The sequence below is a fragment of the Pogona vitticeps genome, chromosome 12, assembly GCF_051106095.1.
Source record: "Pogona vitticeps strain Pit_001003342236 chromosome 12, PviZW2.1, whole genome shotgun sequence".
NCBI classification, from domain to species: domain Eukaryota; kingdom Metazoa; phylum Chordata; class Lepidosauria; order Squamata; family Agamidae; genus Pogona; species Pogona vitticeps.
The window spans coordinates 3954764-3981278 of record NC_135794.1 but is presented as its reverse complement, the minus strand read 5'-3'; the positions used below and the strand labels follow the sequence as shown (position 1 = coordinate 3981278).

Below are 26515 nucleotides of genomic sequence, written 5' to 3'. Positions count from 1 at the left end.
CAGCCTTGCAGACCCCCCCCTCCCCAGTTCCCAGAATTGCAAGTGTGTTTCTGGACTACAACTCCCAAGATTCCACAAGTAACCCAGGCCTGCTAAAGGATGTTTTCCAGCTTGGGCCCTTCCAAGCCCGAACCGTAGGAAATCCCATCAAAAGCAAAAACGATCCCATTGGAGTGGGTGTGGAAGCACTAAATACACAAAGGATTTTCGTGGCTTACTCAGCCACTTCGTTTATGTGTTGCCGGTTCGTTACTCTTCAGGATGGAGTCGCACCCATTTGGAAGTGATTTTTCTCGAACTGACATTTGTGGCTCTCTTTTTTAAAAATTCTGCCACGCGTGCAGTCTCTAGGGTGTCCTGGCTTTTGGGGACGTTTTTGGATAAACAGGGTAGAGAGCCAGAGGTTGGGGAGTTCGATTCCCCTCTTGTGCTTCCTTGACAGAGTCTGGACTTGATGATCTACAGGATCCCTTCTAGCTCTGCAATGCTCAGCGGGTGATGACGATGATAATGATGATCCTGCCCTAACACTGAACATAAGTCTCCCTGATCTCAATGGGACAAACAAGTCACCACTGATCTCCGCGAGAAACGAGTGCAACCTCCGAAGCCACAATCCATCCCAGGAAATAAATATTTGCCTGACGGACCCATGTAAATTGATGACACGGTTCGCAGCATGCCTTCCCATTAGCTGTGATTGTGTGTGTGCACAAACGCTGTGCTAGAATCCCATCTCTGGATCACGGATGTGTTTTCAGCTTCTACGGTTGCGCTAAAGCCCTCGAAACCCACTGCCTGGATTCAATGCCCTAAAGATCTACTGCTGAGAAATGCTGTAAGACACAACACACACAAGGGAAGGAGTGGCTTGCATGGACACTTCCCTCGCTCACTCGCTCTGCTGCATCACTTAAGCTCTATGCTCAAGTGTACCATTTTGGGGCATCAGCCCTCCCCAAGAGCCAGGCCACGAAGAATGGGAACTAGGAGGAAGGACGGCCAAAGAGCCCGAAAAACCCACAACAACCAACGAGGAGGAATGTTAAACAGAAACAGACTTGTCCAAACCTCTGCTTTTTCTTTATTCATCTCCGGTTCCCAATGTTGTTTTTAGCTGTCGCTGGCCGAAGGTTCTCCTTCGGACCGTCCTTGCTGGCGTGGGGTTCTTCTATTCTGGGCTGGCGTGCAGCGGGTTGTTGATATGTAGGGATAAGATGCAGGGATGGGGGGAACAGAGATCTTGTTGTCGGGGTAGAGATATCCAGAAGAAGGCTGGTCTACTCACCCTGCAGATGTTAACTCTTCAGAGCTGCTGGTAACAAAACAGGCATGGAAGGGACGAAGGGACTCATCATGAAGTCGTTTGTTGGCTGGCACTAAATGCTCTTTGAAGGCAATGTGGCTTAAACCAGTGACTCCCCAACCTTGGGCCCCCAGATGTTCCTGGACTACAACTCCCAGAAATCATGGCCAGTAGAGCGAGTGGTGAAGGCTTCTGGGAGTTTTAGTCCAAGAACATCTGGGGACCCATGTTTGGGAACCACAGGTCTAGATAAAATGTAAATCAGGAGGTAAAGGTAAAGGTTCCCCTTGACAATTTTTGTCCAGTCGTGTCCAACTCTAGGGGGCAGTGCTCATCCCCGTTTCCAAGCCATAGAGCCAGCGTTTTGTCCGAAGACAATCTTCCGTGGTCACGTGGCCAGTGCGACTTAGACACGGAACGCCGTGACCTTCCCACCGAGGTGGTCCCTATTGATCTACTCGCATTTGCATGCTTTCGAACCACTAGGTTGGCGGGAGCTGGGACAAGCCGTTGCGTGGATTCGATCTTAAGACTGCTGGTCTTCTGACCCTGCAGCACAGGCTTCTGCGGTTTAGCCCGCAGCGCCACCACGTCCCCAGGAGAGTGGCGTTCAAATCCCACAGGTCCGTGGATATGTCACTCCTAGACTATCTCACACAGCTTGAAAACCCTATAAATCAGAAGCAACTGGATAGCCCATGACTACAAGACATTTCCCTTATCAGAAATATGCAGCTCGTAATACTGAACAATCTGTCTGGATTCTGTGTATTTATCATGATCTCTATAGCCATAAACGGTCAAGGCGGACACACGTTTTATTGGCCATGAGCTTTTGTGGCATGTGGTCTATTTCTTAATCACACTTTAACCCACCTCGTGTCCTCCAGCAAGGTCAGGAGTGTGTGGAGGGCCATCCTCTTCTCTCTAACCCCCCCCGCCAGCCTGTCCTCTCAACAACCCTGTAAGGTAGGCAAGACTAGAAGAAAATGAGCAGCTAAGAAACCAGAAGATTGAGACTCAGAAAGGCAGTAAGGAAGGAACTAGTAAAGATCATCAAGGAGATGATGATCCCTGGAGACCAACCACCAAGATCATCCACACCGTGTATGGGTGTGAAAGCTGGACGGTTAAGAAGGCTGACTGGGGGCAAAAATGTTAAAGCCAAGGCTGTCTTACTTTGGGCACCTCGTGAGGAGTCAGGATTCTCTGGAAAAGACCATCGTGCTGGGAAAGGCGGAAGGCAGCAGGAAAAGAGGAAGACCAAAATGTGAGATGGACTGGCTCCCTAAAGGAAGCCACAGGGTTGAGTTTTCAAGAGCTGAGCAGGGCAGTTGAAAACTGGATTTTTTGGAGGTCTCTCATTCATAGGGTCGCCATAAATCAGGGGCAACTTGATGGCACTTAACAATAACAACAAGGTTACCAGCGAGTTTCATGGCTCAATGGAGACAAGAACCTGAGTGTCTTAGGTGGCACACTCTCCTTGCACCCTCGACTTACTCGGTCGCAATGGCCCCAGGCAGTAGAATACGATAATGTACAGGATGTGTCCATTAAACATTTAAAAGCACGATATAAAATGTTAATGACTGTCGCTGTTTTCGTTGTTGCCGTTCTGACTTTTCTTGGCAACCCTGAGAGTCTAACATTGCAAGAAGCGCTGAGCGCCACGGGATCAAAATAATAAGTCCTGGGAACGACGACAAGGGGCGAGAGACGATGCAAACCGAACATGGGCTTGTGGTGCAGCGGAGAAAGCCAGGGGTGGCTATTGCATTCTTCTTGGGCTTAAAAGCTCCCACGGCGAGCTTTTAAGCCCACAGCGAGCTTTTTAAGCTTGTGGAGGACACCGTGGACCCTCACCTCCTCAGCGTCCAGACCACAGGGAAAACGGCCACGTCCCCAATTAAATGTCCTCAAGCTTTAGATGTTTAAAAGTGCTTTACAGCTGAATCTGAGATCTCACTGCACTAGTGTGGAAAAGCTTTTTTTTAAAAAATGGGTTGTTGGTTTGGCTTTTTAAAAAACTAATTCCAATAATCTCACTGTCCAAATTACTACCTTCTCCCAAATTACCACACACACACCCCAGAAAAAACCTTCCCCTCTCTCTCTCACTTTCTCCTACCTTTAAAAAAAAATATTTTATTTTATTGAGATCCCTGAGGGGGTCTCTTAAGCTCAGAGTCTGTGTGTCGATGCTTTTCAGAAGCTGGACCTCGTTCTACACGTGACAGGACGGCCAAATTGTGACACGGATGTGCGTCAGCCCGGCTTCGTTTGTGGGAAACAACATGGAAATCATGTCGCTGACAAGAGTATTTCAAAAGCAAATTGACTGTGCACAATTTTGGTCACTGTGTATGTGCATGCGCATGTGTGTTTTCTAAATACTTAGTTGCTGACTCTGGTTTTCTTCTAGAACTCAGGGGTTAAGTTCAGACTGGGCCGGGTTTCCTTTCTGTGTTGTTAATTTATTCTGAATGTTTCCTTGTGGAAACAAAGCCCGGCTGCTGCTTCGGGCCAATTTATTAGCTAGCATGCATTGACAGGAACTGCTCCTCACCCTTATGATCTCCCTATCTCAGCTGAAGTTCAGTATAATTTTGATGGCCGGAGAGGTTCCCAATTTTTTGTCCGGCGTCCGGCGCCTGGGCAGAACTGTGCAATGGCTTTGAAAAACACAAGGAAAACTGGCGTGTTTCGCATGGATCTGTCCCTTTCTGCACCAAATTAAAAATCACCAAGTAACAAATATTTAGGCATCTGGCTGCAGAGCGAGAGGTTGAGGGTTCGATTCCCCTCCTGGGCATCCTTTACAGGAGTTACACTCTGTGATCCATAGGACCCCTTCCACCTCCGCCGTTCTATGAGGATTCTTCCTATTATACAGTGGTGCCCTGTTTTACGATTACCTCGTTAAATGACAAAATCGCTTGACAACAATATTTTTGCTGTCGCTATTGCGACCGCAAAACGATGTTTCAAAGGACGATTTTCGTTTGACGATGATCAGTTCCCTGCTTCGGGAACCAATTCTTCGCATTACGACGATCTAAAAACAGCTGATCGTCGGGTTTCAAAATGGCGGCCCGCTGTGCAAAATGGCACCCCGCTGTTTTTAGGATGGATTTTTCGCTTAACAGGGATCGGAAAATGGCTGCCCTATGGAGGATCTTCGCTGGACGCTGAGGTATTTCGCCCATTGGAACGCATTGAGCGGTTTTCAGTGCGTTTCAATGGGCTTTTTACTTTTGCTTGATGATTTCGTTCTACCACGATCTCGCTGGAATGGATTGACGTCGTCAAGCAAGGCACCACTATACAACCGATGGTCTTCGGCGTGGCCTCCCACCAACACCGGAGCCCTTTAGAAACGAGTCAAGCAAAACACAGTTGCAGTTCCCAAGCAGCATTTTGATTTTAGAATACAAAATAAAAATAAAAATTAAAAAATTAATTCCACAGTCAGCTCTGCACATAATCTTTTAAAAAAAGGGGGGGGGGATGTGTGCGTGTGCAAATACCCTAAAGGAATTATTTCAGTTTACCAAGATGTAACACACGCACACGGCAGACGTCCCCTTTCTCTCCTCTTATTTCAAGTCCTTACCGTCTACCTTTATACTGCCAGAATTGTGGAAAGCAAATTCTGATGCTTATTCCACTGAACCCCGAGGGTAGGGGGGAAAGGGATCTCCTCAAGAGGAGGAGGAGGGTGTCATTTTGAGAAAACGAAGCCTGAGAAGACCGGGAAGGTGGGGAGCGAACCCACAGGATCATCTTCTGCTTCTTTCTGGGGGGGGGGGGGTGAGAACTTGTCTGTCTTGGTTGTAAACAGAACAAGGGGCAGAAGGGAGAGGAAACCTCTTCTTGGAAAAAAAAAAGAAGAAGAAGGGTTTCTCCCTGGAATGTCCTTCACGTTGTATTTCTTCAGATGTCTTTCGATCAGTTTGGATGAAGGGAGAAATTTCAAGGTTGCATTGAGACTGGTGGGTATCCAAAGTTCCTCTCCCTCTCTGTGTTTCTGTTCCCTGTTTTCATATTTTGGGTTGAATTTTTAAAAGCTCTGGGCTCAAGCCCCCCCTCCCCGAGAACGAAGCACCCCAGTTCCAAAACAGAACCTCTCCACCCCGTAAGTATGGCCCTGGCTCCTGAGCGGGAATGCACTCCTCTTAGGTTCAGATGCCCTCTGTCCCTCCCCGGTGCAAAGCAATAAAAGCCGTCCCAGCCGACCGAGGAGCTGGGAGCCTTGCAGTTCGCTCAAAGCCCCGAGCCGGTGGAAATCCTCTTTTGCGAAGAAGAAACGTCAGGAATGTCGGACCGGCCGAAGTCCTAGAGGTTGTCGTACATCCTCAGCGTCTTCTCCAGCTGTTGGCTGACCCTCTGGTAGAAGACGATCTGCTGCTTGAGGTAAGACTGCATCATCTTCTTGAAGTCCGCCACGCGCCGCTCGTGGAAGTGGTTCATCTCCGCCTGCAGGGCGAAACCCACCACCCGGCAACGCTTCCGGATCCCGTCGGCCTCCTCCTGGTCCATTTTCCCTTCGTCGCTCATCCGCTGGCTCTCCTTCACTTTGGCAAAAGCACCTGACCCGGGGAGGAAGGGAGAGAGAGAGGAAGAGATGGGTTAGAAAAGGGGAGCAAGTCTACAGAGCTTGATGGAGGACGGCCCTCTTGGTCCACCTCCAAGGAGATACAAGACGTACGAGAGAAAGCGGACAATCTGGAATGCAACCGGGAGCTTGGGAAGCTGTTCTCTCTGGACTGTAAGGCCTGGCATCCCCCAGCAGCCATGTTGGCTGCAGGATTCTGGGAGTTGTAGTACAAAAGTCATTCTTTTCTCTTTCACACACACACACACATTCACACACATACACAAAAACTTGGATTCTATTCTACTTTCCAATCATTGTCCAGTTTATTGGCGGGAGGGATCCCCATGGAGTCTTTTGTGATGAGGTCCCTCCACTCACACTGAAACCCTTGGGCTTAACTGGTGGCAGTATCACCAAGGATGTCGGCAAGTCTTTGAGTTAGAGTCCCAAGTCCGAGCCTTTGGTACCAAGTCCCAAGTCCAAGTCTTTAGTACCAAGTCTCGAGTCCAAGTCTTTATTATCAAGTCCCAAATCCAAGTCTTTGGTACCAAGTCCCAAGTCCGAGTTTTTGGTACCAAGTCCCAAGTCCAAGTCTTTAATACCAAGTCTCGAGTCCAAGTCTTTATTATCAAGTCCTAAGTCCAAGTCTTTAGTACCAAGTACCAAGTCCGAGTCTTTGGTACCAAGTCCCAAGTCCGAGTTTTTGGTACCAAGTCCCAAGTCCAAGTCTTTAATACCAAGTCTCGAGTCCAAGTCTTTATTATCAAGTCCCAAGTCCAAGTCTTTAGTACCAAGTACCAAGTCCGAGTCTTTGGTACCAAGTCCCAAGTCCAAGTCTTTGGCACCAAGTCCCAAGTCAAAGTCTTTGGCACCAAGTCCCAAGTCAAAGTCTTTGGCACCAAGTCCCAAGTCCAAGAATTTGGTACCAAGTACCAAGTCCCAAATCTTAGTCCCTATTAAAAACAAGCTTCCCCCCTCCCAAAAAAGGGAGGTTCTGATTTGTAAGTTCTGTCTCATTGAAAAAAGGGGGGGGAACTCAAGTGGAGTCCAAGTCAAGTCGCCAATGCAACTTAAGTCCGACTTGTCCCTTGACTCAAGTTCCCATCTCTGGAAAAGAGTGAGGTTTACCCTGTTATGCCCCCTGACAGCATAACGATGTTGGGGATGGCATTTGTGTTCAGCCAGGCTGCTTTGTTCAATTCTCATCAGCCTATCCTGATCTCTGTGGATTCCATTCAGCAGAAAACACTCGCCGAAAAGAGAGCTGAGGTCACCGTTTTGCCTAGCAGAGCAAAGAAACGGCGATCGCATTTGACATTTTTAAAGTTGAATCTTGTAACTCCAACAATGGCACCTCTAAAGGGTTGGTTGTGTGCTTTTTCTTTTTTTAGGAACATGAGGTATATAAGGCTTTGCCTGTTCCCTACTCCATTCTCTTCCCCCCTTCTCATGAATTCCCATGGCTGAGGAGGGATTTGAATCCAGATCTCCTGATCCCTCGTTCATCACTCTAGCCGTTAGACCACACTGGCTTTCAGTCGACCTAGAGTAGCCCCATTGAAATGAATGATCCCAAAAAGTCAAAACAAAAGAAGGAAGAACAGCCCAGAGATACCTGAAATATATGCATTCTTATCTTATGCTAATAAAAACTTATTTGCATATGCTAACATTCTCCTGTTCTCAGTTCCACATTCCTATACAGCAATTATTAGCACGAAATTTGCAGTGACTTTAACTGGTCAACCAGTGACTTGCTCACACAGATCCAGTTTGGAACCTGAGCCTTTCCTATGGTCTCCTCTATGCTGCCCGCTCATCTTGCTTCATCTAGTTTGTTTGTAAGATTCCCAGAAGTTACCTGAGCAGGTGTGGTGCATAAAGAAAACAAATCTCCCTTCCTGACTTTGGGCAAATCGCTAGGCATGGGACTTTTGGAAGTTTTGGACTACAAAGCCCATAACTCTAGACTCACACCTACAGACTCCTAAATGCGGCTCACCTGGAGAAAAGGCCTAGCCAGGAAGGCTTCAAGGTGAGCATAGGCCTAGATCCCCCTAGCTTCCTGTTGAGTAGTTGGGCAACTTCCTTTCTGAACAGGAAGCTAGGCCTATGCCTTCTCAGCTAGGCCTTTTCTCCAGGCGAGCCACATTTAGGTGTCTGTAAATATGGATCTGTCGGGTGAATCACTCAGAACAGAGAATTATGGGATTTGTGGTCCAAAGAATGAAATTTTAAAAAATCCCATGCTAACAAATCCCTATTTTTCCACTCAGCCAACATTGCAGGAATGTTGAGAAGACAAAAAATCTAGCTTCCCTCAACTCTGTGAGAGAATTTATAAAAGCGGTGCGGTCCTTGTACATGATCTGAAGGCAAGGGTGACTCGCCCCTTTATTAGACCACACACCAGAAATGGCAGCCGTAAACTAGCTGTCAACTCTGTATGGGTCTTCATCAGGCCGAGGGCCAAAGAACTGGAGGGGTGGTACAGAAGGAAAACGAAGGTTACGAAAACCATGGCTAGCTTCCTTCAAAGCACGCTCCAAAATGGCGGCTGTCGACTCAAGTCAGAGGTGGCCGGTCTCAGATTTCACCTCCTGTGTGTGGATTAGAAAGTCTCTCCAAATCGTATTAGACAAGGAGTTGCCTTCCTCAACCCTCTGGGGTTGAAAGGAATGGTAGTCCTCTAGAGCAGTGGTCCCCAACCTTGGCCCTCCAGATGTTCTTGAACTACAACTCCCAGAAGCCTTCACCACCACCTCTGCTGGCCAGGATTTCTGGGAGGTGTAGTCCAAGAACATCTGGAGGGCCAAGGTTGGGGACCACTGCTCTAGAGGGCTACATGTGGGCTCTTCGATTTTACATGGAGGCTGCGCATGGATGCTCATTCAGCAGGGACCGCCATCCATTCCTGAGATTTGAGCTCCGCAAGAAAAGAAGCCACGGATGCCAACCTCTCCACGGACACCTTAATTAATGTAAATGAAGAACCAGCCTAGTTTTCTGAGTGATCAATAATTCAGAGCGACCGCTTTAATCCATCACACGCGGTGCCTGCTTCAGCCAAAGAGCCTTGCCATGTGTATCCCAGACTTACTCATGGGTAAAATTACTCTGCGCACAAGAACAAGGCAGAACATTTTAAGAGCACAGAATCCAGGTCACTTTCTCGTTAGATCTGCATGAGCTGACGTTGACTGCACCGCTGTAATTAACTAGGCGTTGCTTTTTATTAGGTATTGTAATTAATTAGGTATTGCTTTTTATTAGGTATTGTAATTAATTAGGTATTGCTTTTTTTTAAAAATGTGTTGCACATTTGTTATCGATACGCTCTGAACTTGAACTCAGAAACAAAGCAGGCCATTGCGAGGTGTTTATTTCACCGGAAGAAAGCTGTCTTTTCCATTTGGGTATTACCATTTCCAATTTCGCCGACTTGAGGGGGGGGATACCACTAAATCCTTGGCCACCACGAAAATAACAACCATGGTATATTAGCCTATCTTTTAACCAAAAGAACTCAAAACTTTTAATTCGGTCAAACCAGAATCGGCAACGGGGGCGGGGGTGTTCTTGTTCAGGACAACAACTCCCAAAATCCCCTGACTAGCATGCAATGGCCGTGGTGCCTAGGGGATTCTGGAAGCTGCAGTCCAAAAGCATGTCCTTGGCCTGTGATTAAAAATGTTGTTCTTTGATGCTGGTTTTATTTCAGTTTTGCTTCTTTCTCGCACGACAGTCTTCCCGAACCCTAAATTCCGATTTCAAAAATCAGAGCTTCCCCCCCTCCCATTTAAGCCTCCCCCGGATAGTATCCTGGCTGAGTTCTGTTCATTCCTGTTCTGTTTGTGTGTTTGCTTTGACCCTTCCTGGGCCTTTCTTTCTCGGAGCCCAATCTGTCCAACTAGGGCTTTGTTTATTTAGGGTTTTAAGGACTAACCCGCAGCTCGTCACCCTGTCGGCGAAGTCGGGCGGCTTTACGGATCCGTCCCCCGGCAGTTCGAGGGCGAACGGAACGAAACTCTTCCAAAGCCGACAGCCAAATGTCAAAAAATAAATGTCTAGACGGACGGGAGATTGTGTAAGATTCGGCAGCTTCTTAAATCCTTTGCCACAGTGATGTGGCATCGGTGAAGGGTGCCAGAGAATGAAAAAGACGCCTCTCCTCCGCCACACGCCACTGTCCTCAGCCGACAGCCAGGCTCCCCAGTTCCCCGAGATGCTTTCCCTTCTCTTTTAGCACAGCATGGAAACAAGATCTGGACTTTTTTTGGAAAAAAAAGCTTTATCCCCTTGTGTTGCTTAACTTGCAGTTATAGTCCTTTAACAGGGACAGGCCCGAGAGGGGACCCGAAAGCTAGTTCTCCTCTAAAAAGCATCAGCCACGCTGTACGAAGGCAACCGATCACCAGGAACATCGTTTATTGCTTAGAAACATCATTTATTGCTTAGAAACATCATTTATTGCTTAGAAACGGCGTGGCTGTGAGATTAAACAGTTAAAATTAGAACAGCTATAGCAGAAAAAAATTGCCTTCTAAAAAGTAATAAACGGAAAGGACAGGCAACTGTACTAGTGTTTCTTACGAGCCTCATGGCACAGTGGTTAAACTGCAGTACTGCAGTCAAGGCTCTGCTTACAACCCAAGTTCGAACCAATGAGCTTGGGTAGCCGGCTCAAGGTTCACTCAGCCTTCCATTCCTCTGACGTCAATAAAATGAGTACCCAATTCACTGATAAACCACCACCCAGAGATTGCTTTAATACTATGGGGCAGTATGTAAGTTGACAAACAACAACAAGCACAAAGGTCTGCTTTCACAGCTGGGGGACATCGATGAACTTTGAAAAAGTTTCGGAGGCTACCGCTTCCATGATAAATAAATAATACCCCCGCACACACAGCCAAGCTCTCCCATTCTACAACTGCGTAACACTGAGGCTCAGGACTATAGAATTTGCATATGTGCAAGGTTCATTTGCAAAGGAAAACAGTTGCTATTGCTGTTTTCAAATCGATGGGGAATGAGAAGCATTTGCAAAGCTATCCCAACACAAGGTAAAGGTAAACATTCCTCTCTTGACATTTAGTCCAGTCGTGTCCGACTCCAGGGCGCGGTGCTCATCCCCGTCTCCAAGCCGTAGAGCCAGTGTTTGTACATAGACAGTTTCTGTGGTCACATGGCCAGCGTCACTAGACATGGGACGCGGTGAACTTCCCACGGAGGTGGTACCTATTTATCTATTCACATCTTTACATGCTTTCAAACTGCTAGGTTGGCAGGAGCTGGGACAAGCGATGGGAACTCCTTCCGTCGCGTGGATTCGCTCTTACGACGGCTGGTCTTCCGACCCTGCAGCCCAGAGGCTTCTGCGGTTTAACTCGCAGCGCCACCACGTCCCTATCCCGACAAAAACAAAGCCATGAATTACCATATTTTTCGCACCATAAGACGCACTTTCCCCCACAAAACAGGGGGGTGGAAAGTCTGTGCGTCTTATGGAGCAAAGAAAACAGATTATATTTTCCTGTTTTCTTCTCCTAAAAAACTGGTGCGTCTTATGGAAAGGTGCGTCTTATGGAGCGAAAAATATGGTAATATTTTGTAGGATCTGAGGCTAGATGGGCCACCAGTGCAACTTTCAGTGGTTCTTCCTACATACTCTCTCTGATCCATGCCACCATACCTTGGCTGGCGGATCTTTCTGCCTGCGTCCTCCAAACATGTCTGCCTTTTGTCTCACCTGGGGAGAACAGAGTGGAGCTCGCTTTCCGAACTTGGAAGAACGCTTTTCCTGCCACCTGCACTGACTCATACCCTTCCTGAGAAGCCAGAGCGTCAGGTTGTTCCAAACTCCACCTTGAATCTACAGGCGTGGCTCCAGTTTTATGACTCAGCCACCAAAGAGACAAAATAAACCCTAGAGCCATAGATATATCCCGAGTGAGAGGATGTGGAAGTCCTTGGTTGATAGGGGGGATCTGAACAGAGCGGGTGTACGTAGCATAGTACTTACCACCCTGAGCGATTAGTTGGCGAATATCCCATAGAGGTGGACCTCAAGAATTCATCTAGCAATTAAACTTTATCTCCAGGGGTTTCAACAGCGAGAAAGGCTTCTGAAGTCACTACATATGTTAATCACCCCAACTAGGCTGGATTACAAGTGGGACTCCTTTATCCGCAGGATCAGCATCCACTGATTCACTTATCTACTGCCTGAAAATAATGAACAGAAAACCCCAGAAATACAGATTTCTATGCATTTCCAGGGTGTGTTTACCAGAAGTGGTCACTAGACGGCGCCAGAGACCATGCAATGTATAGCGTTCGATACATCTGCATTTTTCAGCATCAGATTAGAATTACCTGGTGATCACATGTTCCTCCCGCAAAAATCCAGCTCTCTCCTGAACCCCTTTTCAGCTTCCTTGCTGAAATAAGTATAGGGGGCTAGGCCAATTTCTTCTCCTTGAAGTCTACATTAGGGGTGACTTAGCAGGCACCTAAATATGGCTCACCTGGGAAACCAGGCCTAGCATGGAAGACCTCGAAGATGACCTAGGCCAAGTTCCGCTTCCTGTTCCTGCTCCAGTGCAAGCTGGGAGATTTCTTTCTGAACAGCTAGGCCTAGTTGAGGCCATTTCTCCCAGGTTAGCCGCACGTAGGTACCTTTCTGTCAGGTAGAACTCATTCTCCAGGATGAACAATGATGGGATTTGCAGTAAGAAAAAATCCCCAAATCCCATCCCTGCCTTTGACCCACACACCCACCAAAGTTCCTGCAAATAACCTCTACCATCATTCATGGGCAAATCGGCTTATTAATGCTAGCAATCCTTGTTCTCTCCCAACCCGTTTGTTTAGCAGCCACTGTTAAGCGTATCTTTAATGTCCGTATAATGCAAAGCCCTGCCTTTTCATCCCCCTCCCATCTAAACAGGTATATAAATAACCACCGGCCAACCAAGAGCTCCGAGCATCTTCTGGAGTGGGCTGGAGCCAGAGACATTTAAGAAAAATGAGATGCCCTATTTCTGAAAAGGTAGGAGCCTGCTTGTTGTTTGCCCTCCACCGAGCAAACAAGATCCGTCTCCTAGGAGTTCCGCCGGAGTGTGGTTAAGGTTGACAAATGTCACACACCTAAATTTGCATGCCTGCTGTGTGCGAACACGTAGAGGACGGTACTGTAGATGTCGAACCCATGACTCAACGAAAGGCTGCAGTCTCAGCTATGTTTAAACAAGCCGATAGCACCTGCTATCATCCAAAGCAAGAAATCCGGGGACCGAGATCAACCGGGAAATTCAAGGTGGCTCAAAGACTGCCTCCCAGAAAAGCAATATCCATTCCACCCTGAGAAATGACCTCAAGCGACCCCGAGCAGAACGCCCTGGTGTCACCAGGTCTTGGCACCCGCATCCAGCATGACGCCAGCTCTGTCGTGAACAAGGAGCGCGCTGTATAACTGGGCTCTCTCGTCCTCATGAGCCGCTTGCCGCTGTGCTAACTTTGGGTTTTTTCTTGGCATCCGGGCAACGGGCCAAGGAGATAAGAGGCCCGAGCGCCCTGGCACGGAAACGACAGCACAGCCTCGCAATTGAAAAGCCATGGGAGGTTGTGCACCCTACGGTACCAAGATGATGCTTAGATCGGCTCTCTTCCAATCTGATTTATGTGGTTCCTGGCCTTCTGGAAAGCGTATTTGTCCCTTATTAGCTCACATGAGCTGAGACAACGGGTCACGAGGTGCAGACTGAACCCGTTACAGTGGAAAGAGATTCAGGGATGTCCCATGGACCAACACGGTACAGGCAAAAATTGTCCAGCGAGATGCTCTAAAATGGAGGACATGGTACACTTTCTAAAAGAATGTCCTTTATCTGCAGATCTGAGGGACCAGTGCCTAAAGCCTTTAAGAGCTGGGATCAAGAACGCTTCCCGTTTTTTGTACCGTTGTGTTCCTGCTAGCTGGCACAGACTACTAAACATCCTATTTTGTTGTTTAGTCGTGTCCGACTCTTCGTCACCGTTGAATTCGTTAAACAAACCATGGAAAGACGGAACTCATTGCTGGCTTCAAATTAATCTCACACCTTGATTCATTTTTTTTGAGAGTGCTTATTATATTATATTATTACTATTATTTTATCATTGTGTGCTTTTTCTGCTTGTTTATAGGTACTTACGTGATATTTATGCCCTCTGTTGTTTGCTGTGCTGGCTTTATGTAACATAAGCTGTCTTATGCCACGTTGGAGGGGGGAGCTGCTCCATTAAAGCTTGGGTATAGTTCGGAAATGTTATTATTATTATTTTTTTTACTACTGGGGGATAATGGGAATTGCAGTCCAGAACATGTAACGTTTCCAACCATAGTATGGCCAACTCTGACTGGTAGCAGCAGCTGTTCCAGGGTGCTGGACTAAGTAAGAGTATTCGCAACCCCTGCTAGATTAAGAACAATCTGATTCTGAGCCTTGTCCCTGTTTTATGGCATTTACTATTGATTGGGGATTTTTGAAATAACAGAGACAAGCGAGGTTCTGTTCATGCCAATTATCCAAACCTAGATGTCCCTCTAGACACTTTGGATCTAACATTCCCCAGTCACTGGCTATATGGGTTGCAGAAGATCACAATTCTAGACCAAAATTATCATCATCAACAACATCTTCGAACTGCAGGGCTGAATCATCAAGTCCAGGGTTTTTTTTAGCTACTCTGGGAAGGCTTTTATATATATATATATATATTTAAAATAACCATCATTAGCTGGTGGGGGAAATGCAAAACATGGATTTTGTGGAGACCCAATTCCAACTTCTAGGGAGGCTCAGCTTCGCTGGTCAAAGAAGCAAGCAAGGAAATAAACAAAATGACAATGTTTCTAGACCTCATGGTTACAGTTGGGCAATGCTTGTTCAAATCTCAAAGGCAGGTGGGTAAGTGAATTGGGATCCTCATGGTTTGTGGGTGTGCCTTCACAACCCCTTGCATAATCTGAGGAAGTAGGCATGCCAAAAAAAACCACACACACACACCTTTACATAATTTACAATAGAAAGTGAAAGCATGCAAGGGCGAAAGAAATCAGGCTAGTTAGCTCTGTTCAATTAACATACGATGACCAAGAAGGCTCAAGCCAACACTCAGATCCGCAGGACCCTGTCGGTTTCGTAGCAGTTTGAAAAAAAATAAATCCAAGAGAAAAAGGCAGGAGATGTTCCTTCTTTTTCCATCCTCACCCCAAGGGATGTCAGCCGATTCCTTTGTAACCATGTATGCTCACAAACACATGATGCTAAATTCTCCAGTCCAGCCTCTCTGAAAAAGCCAAGGCAATGTTGTCCTTTTGGCCGAAAGATAGTTTAGAAAAATATATATAATTCCCAATGCTCTGTTTTTCTGCGTCTCTCTGATCTCCATCTCGAATAAGTCATTGCTCCTGTTTTTCCTCTGTGTCAGGCTTAAAGGGATGCGTTGTTTAAAGAATAGTTTTTAGAGACGGGCATGAGCTGTGTTTCGTGCCAGTTTGTTTATTGGCCAAACAGGTGTTTGGCACATCAAAGCTCCGCCTTCTCTAGTGGGCGCCCAATCAGAGGCAGCACCCAAAGGAGGCGGGGCAGGGAAGCCAGGCTGCTGCCTCCGAGTGGATGCCCACCGAAAGAGGCGGGGCTTTGGAGCTCTGGACACCGGTTCGGTCAATAAACGAACTGGCACGAACCGCCAAAACAGTGATTCGTGCCCATCTCTAGTTGTTTATGTGACCTGCTTTTCCTTTCCTTTCTGTTCCGTTCCTTTCCTCTTTTTTTAAAATTTCCCCCAGGAACGAAGCAAACGAAGGTTGCAGCCTACACAAGGTGGTCACCGCAGTGTTGCCACACGGGGAACGTAAGATCTTTGTTTGTCTTGAAGGCTTGTCTGTATCTCAGGGTAACTCAAACAGGACTCACCTCTGAGCAGACATGCATGGATCTGCCTTGGAAAAAACACATGCGCATGAAAACGCAGGCGTGAATATTAAACCTCTCCTTTATTCGCCGCTTGCGGCTTCCATTGCTGGCGGAGGTCCCTGTGAACTGCGGAGAACAGACGGCCTGGCAGTTGGGTGTTTTTTCTAGCAGCTCTCCCAACGAAACGAACAAATGCCTTCTTTGAAACCTCGGCCAAGTTGGTTACCAGTGTTTAATTCATGCGCTACAATTAAGGGCTCTTCTCCAAATGAAGCCGTTGTCCCCAAAAGCCATTTCGGGAACACGTCCTTCACACCCAAAAGCTCTGGGACACTTCGATCCCACACAGGATCCCAAGAGCGATTACCAGGAAATGGGTTTGCCTTGGTCAAATGTCATCATCATTATCATCTTAGAAGTAAAGAACCAGAAACGACCCTACGGTGATCTAGACAAGGAGGGACAGTGGGGAATCGAACTCCCAACCAGACGCCTAAACCACGGAGCTATCCGAGAATGACTTCAGATACCTGAGAAATCACCGGTTTGAATCCCCAGTCCCCAAACCACTGAGAGTGGAAATCCAAAAGATCTCAAGGACTGAAAATTTAGAACAACTGTTTTTTTTTTAAAGATTAGCTTGATCTGAGAATAAGTCTGACAAGACAAAGGCTAGCGGTTGTTTGGAAGGAACATATGTCCATGATCCACCCAACACCTGCTTATATTGGGGACAGGAGGCACAGTAGAAGTTGAACCATCATCATCATAATCATGGTGTGTCAAGTCAACTCTGACTTATGGTGAACCTTAGGGTTCTCTAGGCCAGTGGTCCCCAACCTTGGACTACAACTCCCAGTAGCCTTCACCACCACCTCTGCTAGCCAGGATTTCTGGGAGTTGAAGTCCAAGAACATCTGGAAGCCCAAGGTTGGGGACCACTGATTTAGGACGAGAATAGTCAGACATGGTTTACCATTCCCTTTCTCTAGGGGCGCTCTGGGACTGTGTACAGCTGGCCCAAGGCCACCCAGGCTGGCTTTTCTGAAATAGAGAATACAGAGAAATGGTCTACCATTCCCTTCTTCTGGGGGGGGATCCCTGGGACTGTGCAGCTTGCCCAAGGCCACCCAGGTTGGCTCTCCTCCCAGGACGCCTGGCGGGGAATCGAACTTCCAGCCTCTGGGCTCCATAGCCAGAGACCTAAACTAATGAATTATCCAGCCAGCTGCCGAAACTGAGTTATCTTTTTAGGTTTATGTGTGGTTGGTGGCAGCGAAGTGTGTGTGTGTGTGAAGGATCGTGACCTGTCATCTCTTGTGGTGACGTAGGAGGAGGTGGCAGTCGCGACACCCAAGGCCACCCAGGTTGGCTCTCCTCCCAGGACGCCTGGCGGGGAATCGAACTTCCAGCCTCTGGGCTCCATAGCCAGAGACCTAAACTAATGAATTATCCAGCCAGCTGCCGAAACTGAGTTATCTTTTTAAAATATTCCACCCACAGATCCATGATAAACCAATGTACTCTTTACTGGTTGTTGGGGGAAAAAAGCAGTCAGTTCTTCAAAGGATGAATCAGGACCTATCAAATGTCCGAAAGTATTACTGAAATCAGGAACGTACCCTCCAGTGCTGATTTTGTTATGATTGCTACCATGGCTGTCACAACGGCAGATGTTGGCTCATCTACCGTGTTTTCTCGTCCATCGTTTGATGGATAGCATGCTTGCAATTCTGGGGAAACCGCCACAGAACGGAGCAGAGTTGACCTTTGAAACATTACAGGAAAGGCTGTTACAAAGCTGAGATTAGAGAAGAAAGCTTGGTGTAGAGGAAACCTAAAGAAGAGGTGGCACATCATCATCCATGCTCCAGTCTCCATGGACTAGGCGCTTTCAGGGCCTTTCCTTCGGAATATAATCAGCCGGACAGCTCCGGTAAACTGCTTATGACAGCCAGAAGAAAACTGAGACGATAATCTCCCTTGGACGCCACACAGATACACCAGAGAAGCTGACGTCGGCCTGAATCCCATGTCCGTTGCCACGAGAGGAGACCCAGTGAAGCAGTGGCAGAAATCCGGCAATAAGTCACAAACGGATAGGCGCACTGCATCCGCAGAACTTATAGAGGTGTTGACTCATCAAATCCCCACAGAGTCAATGGGCTCATCCTTGTTGTGACTTGCTCCTGGACTTCGGCCAATGGAATTTAGAGAATGTTGACTTACCAAGCCCCTGTGGATTCAATCGGTCTACTCTTGTTGGGACTAGCAACTGGATTTGAGCCTTTGCCTGCCAATTGGCCATATTCTGGCCACGGAGGGGCCGACAAAGAACATTTCCTAAGGCAATGCGAAACATGCACTTTCATTTAGACCCTGTTCCTTGTGGCTTTTCTCCACTGTTTTGTTGTTGTTTTGTCGTTGTCGTCGTCATCACCATTGTACTGAAGCCTTGCTGACTAGAGATGCTGCAAATTCCGGGATCCCCTTGCAGTCCTCTGTCTCCTACACAACATTCCTCCTCTTTCTTGGGACTGCATCAGAGTTGGCTCCCAGCTGAGCCGCCAACTTCTTTGTTCACGGAAACCCACAGCCTGAGCTGTTGGAATGTTTGTGAACATTCCACGCCTCCAAGACCGTGGTGCTGCCTTCTGACAGTAAACGTGATTATGTTGCCAGGGACCCTCTACGAAAGGCGCCAACATCTGCAGGAGACTGAGGCCAAAGACCAAAACCCTCGCCCGTCTCCCATCCCTCACAGTGTCTGTCTTTGGAATAACAGCATCCAGTTCTTCCCCCCCCCCCCCTTCCAAGTGGATTCTATTTCAGAAGGAACAATCACTTCCATCCGTTAAATTAAATTTTTTTAAAAATCCAGGCCCTTTTCCCATTTCCTATGGAAACCTTTTGACTTTCAACATGGAACAGTTAAATAAACTAAGAAAGTGAAAACAGGGATATGTCAATACCCAACTTAAACACGGATGAACTCAAGAAACAGAATGCTGGAGTGGCGTGTAAGAGGAATGCCGATATTTTTTGCCACCTACAATATCTGGCTGCGAAGCCAGAGAGTTGGGAGTTCGATTCCCCCATTGTGCCTCCAGGGACAAGAGCCAGCCTGGGTGGCCTTGGGCCAGCTGCCCAGTCCCAGGACGCCCCCTGGAGGAAGGGCATGGAAACCACTTCTCAATATTCTCTGCCTAGAGACCCTGAGAAGCAGGGTAAAAATATTTTAGAAATCAACCCTTCAATAAAATTGGTCCAACTCTTTAGCTTCATACCATTCTCCCCCTGCCAGTCTTCTCATAGGGGGCACCCCATTTCACCTCCTGCCACGGGAGCGATGGCCATTGTAGTCCCACACCTCGAGAAAGAAGCAGGTTGCGGAAGCTGCCTTCCTTAAACACAAGTGGCTGAAACAAGAGCCTATCTCGGTTATTTACATCCTGCCTTGGCTTCCCTTGGGTCGGTTTTTTAGGCTGGGAGGCATCCCTATTAGTATTTTTCCCTCTTAGGCCTTTCACGCTACTACATCCGCGGAGAACGCTCCACCAGCAGCAAATCTGGAATCCTCCCCAGGAAACACGTTCTTGCAAGGATCAGAGGATCCCCCCTGACTTAGCCAATGCCACGAAGAAACCACATCTCCCCCAAAGCCACTGAATTTTGAAGGTACCCTTTGGCACCTCCGCTGTGGTTGCCCCCCCCTCCCAGATGGCTCACAGCTCTTACCTTTTTGCAGGTGTATAATGTCGGGGAAGTTGGACAGGAGTCCTTGGTACAAGGAGAGGGTGTCCAGCATGAGGAAGAGATCGTTCTTGGGTTGGTCCGCAAACATCTCCCCCACGGTCTCGTAGGTCTTGCCCGTGTGTGAGATGGCCCCGTTGAGGGCGTCCAAGCTGTAGGGCGGGTCCATCTGGAAGGACTGGCTGATGGCTTGGAAGGCGTTGCCCAGTTTCTGGAATTCCTTACGGAAGCCCCCGACGTGCTTCCGGACCAGCTCGGATGCGACGTTGGTCAACTGCAGGACGCTGTCGTCCATCTTCTTGCTGAAGGCCTTGAAGGCATCCACGCGGTCCTCCACGTCCTGGAGGTCCTGGTGCTCGGTGGGGATCTGGAGGGTCAGGAGGAAGCTGGCCCCCACCATCTCGTCCTTCTCAGCCCGGCGCTTCCCCATCTTCCACTGCTTGTCGTCCCGGCAGGTGAGGAAGTGCTGGAAGCCCTCGTACTGGGAGAGGGTCGGGTGGCTGGTCATGTGGTCCATCCACAAGATCAGCCTCCGCTTGCGCTTCTCAATGAAGTCTTCCTCGAAGCGGCCCGTGGCTTGTTTCTCGGGCAGGTGGGGCACGGAGAGGACTGTGAACTTGTGCAGCAGGCGGTTGTACAGCCAATCGAAGTGCTTGTAGCGCCGGTAGACAGGCGACTTGCTGTTGCTCGGCGTCAGCCGGTAGGAGATGTAGCTCTTGATGCCTTTGAACTTGGTCTGCTTGGTGGGGTCCTCCACGGAGCAGATCAAGGGGTGTGGGTTGGGCCTCCACTGGGGGCCCTTGGGGCCCATGTCGATGTAGTAGGCCTCGGCCACCTTGGACAGCATGGGCACGTCCCCCAAGAGGAAGGCCTCCACCCCGGAGCGGACAAAACAGGAGAAGCGGTTGAGGTTCCGCCCCACCACGCTTCCCCTTTTGGAAGAGCCGATGCTGTCCTGCCTCTCCAGAGACGGCTTGGGGCGGTAGGCCATGTGGTTCGGATAGGGATACGGCCCGGGGTGGGAGAGGTTGGCGGACGGATGCCCGTTGGTGCCAGGCCCGCTGCGGGGTTCCTCCACCACCGTACACCCATCGTCCCAATCATCCCAGTCGTCCTCGTCATCATCTTCGAAGCTGCCCTGGTGGGAGACGCTGGTGCTGGAAGGGGGCAGGTAGAAGGACGAGCCGTTTCCAGGGGACCCGGAAGAACTGTTAGAGTACTCAGTGTACGTCGAAGCCGACCTGGTTCGGAGAACCTCCACGTACGAGGCAGGGAAGAGGCCAGTCTCCCCTCGGCTGTTGGTCCCCTGCAACCAGCCGTCCAAGGAGTGCTCGCTGAAAATCACCAGCTCCTCGTTCTCCTGGATGCTGATCTCTTCTTTGTTTTCACTCTGGAAGTTGTAGAGCGCTCTGGCTTTCAAAGCCATGGCTGGTCCCTGTAACAAGAGCCCGCCAGCGGGTGCAAAAATGTGGCCACCCCTCCCGCTCTGGTTCCTTGGATACGCCAGCAATAAACAAGCAGGGGGGGGGGGAGAGGAAGCACGATACCTCTCTCCGGAACCTCAAAAGCAGTAACAGGTTTCAGGAAAAGAGGAGAGTCTTGCAGACTTGCAGAACGATGCAAATTTTTTTCCTTACGAATCCCAGCTGAAGTTGTTAAATTCCATCCTGTTTTCACAGTCCAGAGGAATTAATGAAGAATGACATGCTTGGGGCAAACCAAACAACATTTTCTGATCTCTCCTTTTGAGTTATATAGGCCTCCGTCAGACGCCAAGGTAACCAGAAGACAGTCATCTCCGGGTTGATTTTATCTTGCAAACGAGTTATTCCTGAACCCACAACATGGAATATATGTAGAAAGCTTAGCAACCTCTCTCCGATGAAATCATGCCGGGCAGAATGGATTTCTTCGTGAAACCGTCTTTCCCTCTCTTGATAGTCCACATTTCTGTCGTTTTTGTCAAAAAATCCAGTGCAATGCACGCTTGTGGCACGCTTCGAAAAGTCCTCTCGGGATTGACCCAAGTGAAAACAGAAACAAACAAAAAAAATGTCTTGTGTTTGTACAGACTTGACAATGTTTCGCAAATTTGGATAGTCTCCTTTTGGGGCCTGGTTCAAAACCCACAAACCTCCAGAGGGGCGAAGGGGAGGGAAAAATAAAAGGAAAAGGATTTTAAAAACACAGATCACTCCAAACTGGAACAGGTCACGCCTTAGTCCGTGGAAGATGACAAACATTACACACCCACCCTGCTTCCTCGAAAAATACAAAGTTCATGTCAAGTTCTTGTTTTAGCTTTTCTCTCTTCTGTTTTTTTTTTCTACTGGAAAAAAGAAAAAGGAGAATGAAAAAGAGTGTTTTCCTCTTTCCAGGAGGAGCGAAAAATCAGGGAATGGGGAACAAAGAGGAAAGAAGTCACACGCTCCCCAGGGCAGCCACGCCAGGGTTCCCAAAATAACTGGGGAGGGCCTGCAAAAGTTATTCAGATCCACCGGCTGAGCGTAAAATCCTTTTTGTGGTGGGCCTCTTTCCTTGGGCCGCTGCCATCCGCTGGGAAACTAGCACAGGTCAAAACAAATCACCGTCAGAAGGGATTTCTTCTTTTGAAAGAGAGAGAGAGAGAGAGAGAGAGAGAAAGCCTGCGCCCCCAAGAACAGAGAAGCGCATTCCTGCGCGTCCGCTTAACGCTTACCGCAAAAACCGCAGCAAATCCGGTCGCTGGTTCCCAAAAAAAGGGGCGAGGAAGGAAGGGGGGGAGAGACAGAGGAGTGGGGGAGAAATCCAAGATCAAAATATATATGGTCTTGAGGATAGACCTAAGGGAATGAGTTGCTCTTCCCCACCGGATTCCTGGTGCGAAGCTTGGAAAGTCCGATCCCCGCGATCAAGTGGCTAGGAGGAGAGCGGAGGGGGTGCGCTGGGGTTTGGGGGACCCCCTAATTTCCTCGGGGGGCGCGATCCAGTCCAACGGGAGGAAAGCCGGCAGGGCAGGGCGTCCGACCCCTCTGGGGTGGAGGAAGCCGGGCAGGGGGGGACTCTCCCGGGCGCCCCTCTGTTCCCCGAGCGGGAGCCGATCCACCTTGCGCCGGGAGCGCAACCACCGCGCGATGGCTGCCCGCCGGCCTTCCTCCCTCCCTCCCTCCTCTTCCTCCTCTTGCTGGCTCGCTTCCCAGCTGTTGTTGCAACGCGTCGCTCTCCGGAGGGCGATCGCCGGCCGCACCAGGATCGGGAACGAGAGGGAGCAAAGATTCCCCCCCGCCCCAGGCCGCTTTAGGAAGCCTCTTCTCGGGTCCCCCCTCGGCGGATCCCCCGCTCGCTGCCTCTCCTTTCCCTCCTGCGATCCAAAGGGAGCCGTGGAGCGTGGCCTTTGCGCTCGCCTTTGCGCGCCGCTCCCGTGCGCAACGCTGCTGGCGCCTACCTGGAGAGCCCGTGGGGGGGACAGGTGGGCTTCGGGCGCTCACCTGCCTTCCTCCCCTTCTCCGGGAAGGGGGTGGTGGTGGATCGCTAGGCTCTCCGCTGCCCGGCTGGCTTTCCGATCCCTCCTCCGCCCTTTGCCCCCTCCCTTCCCTTCCTCGCCCCGGTTCTAGGTCACCCTCCTGCCTGCCTGCTCCATGACGCACAGGCGCCTCGCTCCGGAGGCTCCAAAGTTTGCTCGGGTTTTTTATTTTTTTGCGCAAGCCGCGCAGCCGGCAGCTGGGAGGAGGCCGGCTGCCCTCTTGAGGCGGCCCCGAGGGCCACCGCAGCGGGGCTGCCCTCGGTCCGGCTGGGCTCTTCGGCCGGCTTCTGGCAAGCCAGGCAGAATCCGGCTTCAGAGCCCTCCCTAAGGCAGGGGCGGCTGGGGCCCACATGGGTAGGGTGCAAAAATAGGTATTAGTAGCTGCTGAACAGCGGAGTGGTTGAGATCTCTGACTGGGGGGCCAGAGGTTCAGAGTTCGAATCCCCCTCTGGGCCTCCTTGACGGGGCTGGACTGGATGACCTCACAGGGTCCCTTCCAGCTGTGCAGTTCCAAGAGCCCAAGAAGGGTGTGAGCCTGAGTGTTTGGATGCCGGAAGGACGCACAGTGCCCCTTCCGGACTACAGTGGACCCTCGACTTACAGACTTTTCGAGTTACAGACTTCTCTGGCCGCAAAATTTAGGTTCGACTTGCAGCCGGAGAATCGACCTACAGACCAGGAAAAAAAAATGGAACAAAAATGGCCGGTTACGGCATTAATCGGTTTTCAATGCATTGTAGGTCAATGGAGACTCGACCTACAGACTTTTCAACCTGCAGCCACCGTTCCAATACGGATCAATTCGTTAAGTAGTGGGTCCACTGTATCAAGATGGTTTCCAACCACTTCTCCCTGGAAAGATGGAAGCCAAGAAGAGGCAGGCTCAGCGAAGGAGTTGTGATTTTCCTTGTGCTTTCCACCCTCTTCCCTGGATGTCCCTCCAGGTATATGTGCATCACCTGGAGCCAAGAACACCTCAAACTCTGGGTGACAAGATGACTGGCTACATCTCTGAAAGGGGTCTTTAAAAAAAGGCCTTACCCCCCTCCCAAGGGCTCTGTCACATTTTGGAAGCCCCAGCAAAGTGGAATATCTCGGCCAAAACTCTGTCTTCCTTTATGTATAGTACATCTGTCTTCCTTTATGAAGACAGATGTATGATACGTGGCACATTTAGTTAAGATGCTACATTCACAAAGGGAAGCTTTGCTGCCCTTTAAAGATTAATACCCCTTTTTAAAAAAAATTCTCTCATTTTTGTATCTGAAGCTTAGCTATACCTAATCAGAGGTCTGTCTCACAGAGCCCGATGGAGCTTACACCCAAGTAAATGGGCACAGGATTGCAACGGAAGAGGCCTCCTCTTATCCAGATGTGGTCTTGCCCGGAGCAAACCCCGTTGTCTCAACAGGACAGATCACTCCCTGTAACTCCATTTGTTTCAGTAGGTCTACTCTTTTCATGGCTAAGTCTGGACACAAGCCACATACACCGCTTTGAGGATAGTTCCTTACCTGCTGATTATGGATCACTAGATAACTAAACTGTATTGCATTTAACTGTAATTAATAATACAAGTACAGCAGGACCGCCGTATCCACGGGGGATCTGTTCCACGCTCCAATAGCGATGCTGGAAAATGCAGATATATCGGACGCTATACATTGCGGTCTCTGGCTCCCCTGGTGGCTGGTTCTGGTAAATACACCCTAGAAATGCATCTATTTGCAGGGTTTTTTTAAAATAGCATTTCCAGCCAGCAGATAAGTGAATCCGTGGATACTGATCCTGCAAATAGAAGGATCCTACTGTAACTATCGTAACATAACTTGAGCCTTGCATTAATGTTTTTACCATGTAGGCTCTGTGTTCTAACGATTTGAACCAATGTTCCAGGAAAGCTGATATTAAAATAAAGCAGCTCAGTCTTTAAGGCGCCATCGCATCTTATGTTGCTTTTGTTTCCGTTGTGTGTTTCTTGTTGAAACGCTCGCACACACGCGTGGTCCTCAAGAGACAATTCCACGGAGCAGGTCCCTGACCCTCCGAAATCTCCCTAATTGCGGTTTTCGGAATTGCACCCACGGAAGCCTGTGCGAGTCCGTCCATCGCACATTCCGTTCTTCCTCTTTTCCTACTGCTGCCCAGGGGGAATACAATTGTGCTGGTCTCAAGCAGCCTTGTAGAAGTTCAGACTAAAGGGGCCGTGGATAATTAATGAAGGCCCATCATCCCTCGCTAGTTGACCGTGTTAGTCTACGGTTGATGGGACTTGTAGTCCAATAAAACCAACTTTCCCTCGCCTACTTTTTTTTAAGGTGGCACATGGTCTTTGTAGTTTGGAGAACCCTTGTGGTTTGTCCAGGCTTGGGCATAAGCGCCACTGCATCCCATGGATTTACTCCCGAGTAAAAGCCTTCTTAAGATGGGGGCTATTTGGAGTCACACGAATAGCGCTGCGTGTTATTTTGCTCCCTTTCCCAAACCGGGCTTGAAAATTCCACCTTAAAAAAAACCACAACAACTTGCAGCGGAGGGGGCCGCCGTGCGCATGCGCCGCATGAACGCCCGCCCGTGGAAGGTGGGCGAGAACGCGCGAAAGGGAGGGGCGGGGCAGAAGGCGGAGCCACGGAGCGGTGTTCCGTTTTACGTCATGCCGAGCGACGGACACGGAAGAAGAGGTAGGTTGGCGCGAGTGTGACGCAGACGCGATACGGGCGCTTTTTTTTCGGTTTGTCGCTGGCGGCGACGTCGAGGTCCGCTAGTTCGATTCCCGGCTGGGGTGGAAACGAGGGTAAGTGAGGCAAGGCTGGTTCTCCGGCCTCGATAATATTTTTCTTTTGCTCGTAAGATTCGTGGCTGATTCGGTTAACGAGGCAGAGGAACGAACAGGGCAGCCAATTAATTGGAACCATAGCCTGCAATTACCCCCCATACTCTTTTTGTGACGCTGTTTTGTTGCCATAGTTTCCTTCTTCACCCAGAAAGAGATGCCAGCCTCTGAGTATATGCAGAGTGTTATCCCCCACCAGTCCAGAGTAAAACTGTAAGGATGGGGGGGCATGCGGTTGTCTTTTAAAAAAAATCCCCACCCAAACCGATAGTTTGCCCCAAACGAGCAGGAGGGTAATGGAACTCCAGGTCCCATCATCCCCCGCCAGCGCTCGGGCAGGCTGGCCGCTTACACCTGGGCGCCCCCCCCCCCGAAAGATGATGCAGGAGATCTGTTCTAAACCCCCTCCAGTGGATGCTGAAAAATGTGGATTATAGCGAACGCCATGAGCTTGGGCCAACTCTGATCATTTCATTGTTTTTTTATACACACACACACACACACACACACACATAGATCCATGGTCTGAAAGTTATTTAAAACAGTTTTAAAATCC

General features: G+C 49.2%; 1 protein-coding gene across 1 annotated transcript; it reads right to left on the bottom strand.

The window, feature by feature from the left end:
• Window positions 1-4705: 4705 nt before the first annotated feature.
• Window positions 4706-21119, bottom strand: SNX33 (sorting nexin 33). Its single transcript, XM_020784858.3, has 2 exons — window positions 19610-21119; window positions 4706-5898 (listed from the first exon to the last, which is right to left on the bottom strand). The coding sequence occupies exons 1-2, from the start codon at window positions 21048-21050 to the stop codon at window positions 5645-5647; spliced, it is 1695 nt and encodes a 564-aa protein (XP_020640517.2). The 5' UTR covers window positions 21051-21119; the 3' UTR covers window positions 4706-5644.
• Window positions 21120-26515: the final 5396 nt, after the last annotated feature.

What these genes read in the sequence shown, in the direction of transcription:
- SNX33 (XM_020784858.3), bottom strand. Translation starts at nt 21,050, where the DNA reads ATGGCTTTGAAAGCCAGAGCGCTCTACAACTTCCAGAGTGAAAACAAA. An exon ending in CATTATACACCTGCAAAAAG is followed by an intron (nt 5,899 to 19,609) that starts GTAAGAGCTGTG and finishes TCCCCGGGTCAG; the next exon opens with GTGCTTTTGCCAAAGTGAAG.